The sequence below is a fragment of the Podarcis melisellensis genome (genome assembly GCF_964234715.1).
Source record: "Podarcis melisellensis genome assembly, chromosome: W".
NCBI lineage: Eukaryota > Metazoa > Chordata > Lepidosauria > Squamata > Lacertidae > Podarcis > Podarcis melisellensis.
Genome location: NC_138535.1, coordinates 12,913,693 through 12,923,337, shown reverse-complemented (window position 1 = coordinate 12,923,337; position 9,645 = coordinate 12,913,693). Strand labels below are relative to the sequence as shown.

The window sequence follows — 9,645 nt, the reverse complement described above, 5'->3', positions numbered from 1 at the left end:
CACCTTCTTTCCCAATTCATTTATGCTTGTAGTATTTAAATCAATTTTTGCTGAGATCTCAGCTACCTGTTTATTAGTTTCTGCCACTTGTTTACTTGTCTCTGCCCCTTGTTTCGTTAGATATTCCAAAGATTCATTAATTTTGCCAAGTGCCTTTGCCAATGCGTCTTCAGATGACATAGTTTTTGATTTTATTTGCGAGGCAGCAGCTGCTCCTGTGCCTCCGGATGTTGAGGCCCTTCTTTGTTGTAAAATATCAGTCTTGTATTGTCTGCCGGATCGAAGGCCCTTTTCCTGTAGCTCTACTTTCCCTTTACCATCTGCCATAACACTCTCATGCCAAGCCAAGGTCAGTCTCACACCTGTAGAATTGTTTTGAATAGGAAATTTCCAGTGGCTCAGCAGCTAGTGGCTCAGTTGTTATTGATGCAACAAAGTCTCCTCTAGGGGGAGAAGTTTCCAGCTTCACTTTACAATTTTTGAAATAAAAGTATTCTTTAAAAATCCCCCATATCTCCTAAGAAGATATGATTGTGGTTCGAGGACCCGACCCCGGTGAAGTGAAATGAAGACACAAGGACACGTGATATAAGGTTAATGGGCTAGGAAAAGGCCACAACTTTATTGGTTACAGCATTTAAAAGGTATTGGCTTAGGCATTGGATCGAAACAAGTGGGTTCTTCACCAGTAGGTGGAGCCTGTCGATGCTAATCCGACTATAGGCTCACCCCTGCTGTCACCGAGGGTCGTGCCAAGGCCTCCCGCCAAGCAGGCATCAGACGGAATACACGACCCCCAGATTCCTTTAACGGAATACCCCTAAAAATTGAAGGCATAGGCGATGGCCACACCTAGCACTTCCACACAGCGCAACACATTATTCCAATGCCTAACCTACCCACCAATACCACAAAAGTTGTGACGATTGCTACGAGGTAGGCGAAAAAACCAATTAGCCTAGTGCCAAATGGAAAAACTCCTACCAGGCCCCCCAGCCAACCAGGGTGACCAACCTAAGGTCCATAGCAAGGCCGAAAAAACCCGAGCCCTAACTAAAGGGAGTGGAGGGTGGGTGACTCGCGAGGGGCGAAGGAAGGAAGAATGAGGCCGGGGGAAGGCTGGCGCTGCAGCAAAATGCTGCTGAACACGCCCCCACCGTGGCCCCCGGTTGGATGGCCACCGAGGGGGCGTGAGCGCCAGCCAGGTGAGTGGGCAGCAGGGGGCCACGCCCCCTGCTAGCCGGAGCTCGAGCCCCGACCACAACCCCTCCCCTCCCCTTCGGGGAGGAGAGTCTTTGTGGTTCGAGGACCCGACCCCGGTGAAGTGAAATGAAGACACAAGGACACGTGATATAAGGTTAATGGGCTAGGAAAAGGCCACAACTTTATTGGTTACAGCATTTAAAAGGTATTGGCTTAGGCATTGGATCGAAACAAGTGGGTTCTTCACCAGTAGGTGGAGCCTGTCGATGCTAATCCGACTATAGGCTCACCCCTGCTGTCACCGAGGGTCGTGCCAAGGCCTCCCGCCAAGCAGGCATCGGACGGAATACACGACCCCCAGATTCCTTTAACGGAATACCCCTAAAAATTGAAGGCATAGGCGATGGCCACACCTAGCACTTCCACACAGCGCAACACATTATTCCAATGCCTAACCGCCACCCGAGCTAAAGGCTCGCCGCCAATACCCTCAAAGCTGCAACCAATCCCAGATGTTTTTAGTGACACTAGCTAACCAGAAGTCATTCCCAAGATCTGATAGGTGGACACCGTCATCCCGGTATAAAGCTTTGTCGCTAATCCGGATACGGTCATGGTAAATCACTCGGCCATCCATAAAGCGCACCCAACGGGCTACCGCCCGATTTACGAGTTTCCTGGTTCTTTCAATGGCCATACAGTCTTGCGCACCGCGCCACACAGTTCTCTTCAAGAAGGAGGACCAGCACACTGTTGTTCTGGGACACAGGGCTGCAAATGCATTCAAGTCTCTTTTTATGCTCGACAGCAAGTCCACACTCCTTTTGTTGCCAAGGTCATTCTCCCCTAAATGAATCACCAGGATGTCGGGAGAGCCGAGCATGGCTATTTTCTCCCTCAGCAAAGGCATCAGTTCCTCCCAACGCATGCCTCTTCTCGAAAACCAGGAAACTCGAACATCACGTGGCAGACCAAGGTTGGGTGCCAGGCCGCAGCTCACCGCTCGCACGCGGGCCCAATGAACAATGCTGTGACCGCAAATCCACACGTTTCTTCCGGGCATAGCTGGGAATAAAGATAGAACAAAAGGAAGGGTAAGCAAACTAAGGGGTAGGCGCAAGGTTGCGAATATACGACTTATAAACATTGGATTTCCACCGGCCCAACTCTTTTATCCTTTCTGCCGGCAACCCCAGGTGCGCGGCCGTGGTGGCGGCCCCGATCCTGAACGAATGTGCAGCGTACTCATGGGGGGGTAGGCCACAAGCCTCAATAGCCTTGCGCATTACTCTAGTGAATTGGTACCTCAACAGGGGCGACCCATCCTCGTGTATCAGGAACGGTCCCGGGCCGGCTGGTCTAAGGCGGAGATACCGCCTCGTGTCCTTCACCGGACATGGGCCCTGCTGGGCCGACGCCGTGAGCTTGAGCAGGACACCCTTGCCTGTCTGATCGGTCTTGGACTGACGCACTAGTACTGACACAGCAGATTCGGATAGCTGTACATCCTCACACAGGAGGCCGCGAGTTGAACCCCGCGCACTAGCTTCACACACAACCTCCCCAACTCTGAGTGCACCAAAAAAGGCTATAGCGTAAGCCGCAGAGAAGAGCCGTGCCTCAAACTTAGACCAACAAATTGTCCTGAGCTTTACGCGTATCTGAGATAGCAATCCATACGAAATAGGCTTACGCCCCACGGTCCTGGGCGGTTGCAACCTGCCCCAACCTTCAATGGCTCTACGGATCAGAAAATCGCTACATGGGTCTTGCGCAAACGTCGCCTTTGAAAAGAAGCTGATGGCTGCTACGTGGATCTTTAAGGTTTTCGTAGCACGTCCGAGGTCATCCAGATGGGACAGGTACTGCAGGACGTCATCAGTGGTGGGGGGGTGCTATGTGACAGCCCAGACAACCCAAACCTGAAACCCAGGAAATCACACCAGGCCTTCCTATAGGACCTGAGCGTGGAAGGTGCCACGGACGCTAATACTCCCTGTATCACTTTGCGTCTCCAACGTTCCACAGGTACTCCGGAAAGGGTTCGGGCAACAGTTGTGCTCCAGGTGCGAGCGACCGGAAACGAGGAATCTGGAATCGAGACAGGGCGTCGGCTATATCATTATTGGCACCTGGTACGAATTTGGCTGAAAATAAGATATTGTACTCAAGGCAACGGAGGACGAACGCCCGCAGGAGGGAGGAGACCCTCGCAGACCGAGATGACTGCCTGGCAAGAATGTTCACCACCGCCAGGTTGTCGGTCCTGAAGCACACTCGGTGATCTCGGAACTCCTCCGTCCAGATGTGCACGGCCACTACTATTGGAAAGAACTCGAGAAAGGTGAGATCCCGCGTGATGGCCTGACCCTGCCATGCTGAGGGCCAGCGTTGTGCGCACCAGCGCCCTTTGAAATACAAACCGAAACCTAAAGACCCTGCCGCGTCCGATTGAACCTGAAAGTCGGATGATAGATTCAAAACATCCTGCCAAAGAGAGACCCCGTTATATTTTTCCAAAAAGGCTGTCCAGACCTCGAGATCTGCTTTGACCGACCTGGGGAGGCGAACCCTGTGGAGGGGGTGTTTCAGACCGACTGACAATCTGGCAAGGCGAGCACAGAAGGGGCGTCCGGGGGACACCACCCTGCACGCGAAGTTAAAGTGGCCCAATAGAGATTGAATTTGCCTAAGGGTGATCTTCCTAAGCTTAAGAGTGTCCTGAATTAGTTGTTTAAGGGCTTCAATCTTTTCACCAGGTAAGCGGGATGACTGGGCCACTGTATCCAGCTCAATGCCAAGGTAAGTTAAGCGTGTGGCTGGTCCCTCCGTTTTCTCCGCCGCAAGAGGGACCCCAAGGTCCTCGGCCAGGGTTGAGAAGGCCTCCAGCAAGGAGGCGCACTCCCCCGTGTTGGCTCCGCCCACGAAAAGGAAATCGTCCAGGTAATGCGTGACCCCAATGGTATTTGCCCTGAAACGCAGGGCCCAGTCCAAGAACGTGCTGAAGGCTTCGAATGCCGAACAGGCAACAGCGCAGCCCATTGGCATGGCCCTGTCAACATAGTATTTTCCCTGAAATTTAAAACCCAGCAACCGGAAATCAGCGGGATGTACTGGCAAGAGGCGGAAGGCCGATTCGATATCACACTTTGCCAACAACGCCCCGGGGCCGAAACTGCGGATCAACTTAACTGCCTGATCGAAGGTGGCGTATTTCACTGTGCATAACTCAGGCGGGATGGCATCGTTGACCGAGCCACCCTTTGGGAAGGACAGATTATGAATGAGCCTGAATTCACCGGGGGTCTTCTTTGGCACAATGCCTAGCGGAGATATGTGCAAATTTGGTATGGGGGGGCTATCGAAGGGGCCTGCAACCCTGCCGGCGCTGACCTCTTTTGCTATCTTCCTTTCAGCAACTTCCGGTCTCTCTCTAACTGATTTTTGATTGGGTGAATCTTTCGCAATTAATGAACCCGCTATGGGAATACGAAACCCACTGGAAAAACCTTCCCTGAGGTAGGAAGCTGCATCCTTATCCGGGTAAAGAGACAGAAGATTGCAAAGGGGGACGAGCTTGATAGGGGAAAAGGCCAATCCCAAGACTACCTCACCGTCTGTTCCCTGCTGCGGGGGCCCCCCTGGAACTGGGATGATGGGACCCCCGGCCTCCACGAAAGGGCTGCTTCCCCCCTCTTAAGCAGGATGTAACAGGGTGGCCCCCGGTGCATCTTTCGCATTCATGTGTGAATTTACAAGATGGCCTTTGGCAAAACCCTTTGTTGTACTCCCAGCACACCCGACGCTTAAAATCCTTCCTTTGGTCACTTCTAGCCGACCGATACGAGTCGACTGGCCTCTTTTCTACGTACGGACCAACAGCCACGGACCATATTCCATTCTCAATCTGATCCCAGCGTGCTAAAGGGATTCTGGACGCCTTCCTTCTGAATTTTTTGTCATAGCTTATGGCCGCCGCCTCCCCCGAAAGGGCACAGGCCGTGCGAATATGTGAAAGGTAGGCGACAAGGTGAACCGCCCGCTTGGGGTAGGCAGCGACAATCGTCCCCATAAAGGCTTGAAAACCATCAAGCCAATTTTCAAACGTCCTAGGCACAGAAGGGTATTTGTTCTTTCTCTTGCCATGCGAGGGCCTCTTTTCACCCCTGCCTAACTCCTCTGCTGGGGGCACTAATTTAAACATGTCAACAAACTCACCATTTAAAATTTTTGCTCGTAGTTTAGGAGATAGATGTTCACCTGGTATAACATCCGAGGTTGAGTAGGTGGATGAGGTGGCGTCTTTTACCAGAGCCCCATCCTTCCACTCCTGGCTCCCCCCAAACTTTTTACGATGGCTATTGGCCCTCCTCGACAGAGCCCAGTCTGGAAGACCAGATATTTCCTCGCCCTTCCCCCAATAGGAACCTAGCGACGCGTCGCTATCATACTCTGACGAAGAAGTACCTGTATCATCATCCGAGTCGTCCCTCCGAGACCTGCTCTTCCTACACGTATGCTTCTTCTTTTCGCGCCTCTTACCCGAAGGCTTCTCCGCGGTCGCAGCGGTGGCGGCGCCCTCTTCCTCCTGTTGCGCGTCTTCAGCCGCCGACGAAGCCTCAGAATCTGGCGACTGGGCTCTGGGCTGCTTGTCCTGCGAACGATTGGAAGAACTAGGGGCAGCAGAATTATTATTGCGAGTAGACTTAGAAGTCGCTTTCCCCCCCCGCGCCCAAGACCCAGATGCCGAAGCCCTTGACTGAGACCTAGTCCGCACCGATTGTGTATCATTAAAGAGGGCGGCCGAAGTACTAGGCAGTTCATCCCAATGGGAAGATTGAGAGCTCTCTGGGAACTCCTGAGTATCCGGGATGACATCAGGGGAAGAGGGGGGGCTGGGGTCCGCATCGGGGAAGCGTTGTTCATATTCGTCTAAAAAAGATCTAAAAGCTTTCAGGAGGTGGGAGATGGGGGGCTTTGTATTATTACCCCTGCCCTGCCGTCCCCGAGCCGTGCTCTCTGCCGAGCTACGTGTGGCTACAGACGCACGTTTCCTCTTAGGAGCCAAAAGGTGCGCTTTGTACGCTGCAAGTGTAACGGTGTTCGATAGTGTGTGTGCGTGTGTGTGAGCGTGTGTGTCTTTATTTATTTATTTAAAAATAATAAAAAAATTTTTTTTTAAAAAAAATTAATATTTTATTTATTTATTTATTTATTTACTTATTTATTTATTTATTTTCTTGTGATTTATTTATTTATACTCATTTATTTATTTATCTAAATTTTTTTATTATTATTATTATTTATTTATCTATTTTGTATTTATTTATTAAATCTATGTGTCTGTTTATTATATAGGTAGCTCTCTACTTGTTTATTTAGTTATTCTCCCTTACTATATGTTCCAAATAATATTTACCCAAAGTACAGGATGAGCTAATAACCAAATCAAATCCTATTGCTATTGACTTAAATTGCTACTATTGCTATCACCTGATTAGCAGTTAGTATGATGAATTATCGGTAAAGTTTGCTACTAATTTCTCAAACTTTCCAAAACCTTGTTATTATTATTGTTAATAGAACAAATATCTTAACTAATTTGTCTGTGCTACCAGTACCCAGTGGCACAGTGAAATGGTAGCCACTGTAATGTCACCAGGCAGTCAATCAAAATATATCTTCCTTGCGTGTTAGCCAGGTGAGGGCAGCAGCTAGGCGATGAGCCGCTCCCAGTAAATTTCAATTAATATAGCCAAGGTACAATAGATGGCTCCCGGCTGCTGCTTCTCTTCACCTCCTCATACAAAAGAACAATAGCCCAGCAATCCTTAGCCTGCCTCAGGTAAGATAAGCTGGCAAAAGCTCCCTGACAATGTGCCTCTGTGAAACAATAGGCTTAATTATCGCTCATCAACATTTAAATTGTCCTGCTGGCCGGCCACAATAATGGCGTTACTATGGCAGCGTTTCTCTAGCAACCCCTAAACAGACCCCCAGGCAGGCCAGGAAAGAAGCAAACACCTTTAAACAACGAAGGAGGGAGGGGGGGACCCCAGGCAGACCAGGGAAGAAGCAAACACCTTTAAACAACGAAGGAGGGAGGGGGGACCCCAGGCAGACCAGGAAAGAAGCAAACACCTCTAAACAACGAAGGAGGGAGGGGGAAAGGGCTCAGAGCGCACAGCAGGATTGAAATTTAACGAAGTAGGAGACCCAGTAACACAGAAACTTTTCCTTTTAAACTAAGCACAAAGAATCACCAACAAGAGAAAAGAGGGGGGAAGCAATAATACTCTCAGAGTTGGCTAGCGCCTGTAAAGCACCCTCCCTTCTGCTTCAGCTGCTTTGGGCTAAATAGGAAATAACCCTCACCCACCACGTTGTTGGACTACAAAGGGAGGGTTACAGGTAAGAACAACCGACGAGGGGGCTGAAGCGGAGCTCCCAACAACCAGAAAAAACCGATAAAGTGGCTGCCTGAGATGCGTACTAACACCAGTGAAGCAAAATCAACACACAGCAATATTAAGCCTTTTGCTTAAAGGCCAAGGAAATCTGATGATGGGAGAACTGGGGTAGCCGGAAAAGGCAAGCACCCCCCGGGCGCACGTGGGTAGTGCCCTAAAATGCGCTATAGGCGCCTACGTGCAGATTCAAACCTTGGAAACAATAAACGGTTCAAAAACAAAGAAAGGGAATTGGTTGTGGGGGGTTGCCGTAAAACACACACTCACACCAAGCAGCGACCCCACCGTGCAACCTTAAACTAAACTGCGAACCCCAGGGCAAAAGACAAACAAGCAAAGGGCAGAACCGCGGTGCCCACACTTTACACGAGGTTAACAAGCCAACCGAGGGGTTTCGGAGCGGAAGCAGGCGAAAAACAAAACAAAACACAACAAAATGCGCCCGTCAGCTGACGGGCGGCTGAAAGCAGCCTGCGGCGGCTACGGTAAAGGGGGCCACGTGGCTGTAGCCTTTTACCTTTGAGCAAAAAGCAGCGAATAATTCTGACACCCCTAGTAGGATTCACAGCAAAAACGCAATTTAGGCAGCAAACTGGGGGGGTTCAGGAGCGGAGGCAGGCAGAACAAAACAAGACAGCGTGCGCCCTGCAGCTGATGGGCGGCTGAAAGCAGCCGGCAGCGGCCAAGATGGAGGGACCACGTGGGCTGCAACCTTTTCCCTTTAAGCTACACGATCAGGGAAAAGTTCCTAACTACTCTAGCGGGATTTAACGCAAGCTGCAACTGAGGCAGCAAATAGTGATCCTGATTGCCGCTGCAGAAACCGGGGAAAAATTAAAGAAAAGCACGCAATAAAGCACTCAGCGGGAAGGACAGTACACCGCACAGAACACGCCACCTACGCAAAAGCCCAAGCCGCCGCCGCGTTAGGGACAAAAGGCCACAGAAAAGCCAAAAGCAGCACCAATACTTCCCTGGCTTCCGCTGTAGCGATCTCCTGTCCAGCTGACTCGCGAGGGGCGAAGGAAGGAAGAATGAGGCCGGGGGAAGGCTGGCGCTGCAGCAAAATGCTGCTGAACACGCCCCCACCGTGGCCCCCGGTTGGATGGCCACCGAGGGGGCGTGAGCGCCAGCCAGGTGAGTGGGCAGCAGGGGGCCACGCCCCCTGCTAGCCGGAGCTCGAGCCCCGACCACAACCCCTCCCCTCCCCTTCGGGGAGGAGAGTCTTTGCCTTCAGAGTTATTTTAAATGCAACACAGTCCAAAGACAGTCCAGAGACACTGTATCTTTTCACAGAGTTGGCTCAAAAGTCACTTCCAAAAACTTTACCTTAACGTGCTGACAGCCCACAAACCGGCTTCCCTGTCAAGACAGTCTGTTCCCAGGGTTTAAAACAGCGGATGTATTTTTATTCTCTTCTTTTCATGCAGGTATATAAGGTACAATTTCCTCCCCCACCGCTCCTGCAGACGGGAGGAGGGCTACGTTTTTAACGGTGGATTTGCTCTTATCCAAAGAAAAATTCTCCAAAAGTTGCAGCTTAGCAGTCTCTTTGCTTTAGTCTATCTGCAGAACGGAAAGGCAGACTTCCTTTTTATACCTTTCCCGTTTCGGTGCCAAAATTCATCAAAATTTAGCTTCAATTAATCCTTTAATCCTACTCACGAGTAGTTGCTTTTAAGTCCAATTCTCAGGAAGAAATCAGCGCTCTCCGATAATGGCGATGCGGCTTCACTCCACGGACTGGGTAAACAACTCTCAGCACCGTGCCGCTCACCCGCTGCTGTTCCGAAGCCTTTAGAAAGGCTCCTTCATAGTTTTGGGGGGGCGCAAAAGGTGCCCGCCGAGTCTCCTCGTTCACAGGCTTCACCGCCTGTAATTTTTGAGGGTCCCCGCTTCGCCGTAGCGGCAGGACCTGAACCCGCGGAGCAGACTCCCTCCGGAGCTCAGAGGGAAATCCGCCATTAATCAC

General features: G+C 50.9%; 1 protein-coding gene across 1 annotated transcript; it reads right to left on the bottom strand.

Annotated features, from left to right (window-relative positions):
• Nucleotides 1-536: 536 nt before the first annotated feature.
• On the bottom strand, nt 537-6,129 carry LOC309361219 (uncharacterized protein; the record flags this gene model as incomplete). The annotated part of the gene is made up of 4 exons (XM_081896150.1): nt 537-717; nt 1,079-4,898; nt 5,032-5,876; nt 5,981-6,129. 3 exons carry the CDS (start codon nt 6,127-6,129, stop codon nt 3,205-3,207), a joined length of 2,688 nt encoding a protein of 895 aa, XP_081752276.1. The 3' UTR covers nt 537-717; nt 1,079-3,204.
• Between the last annotated feature and the right edge of the window lie 3,516 nt (nt 6,130-9,645).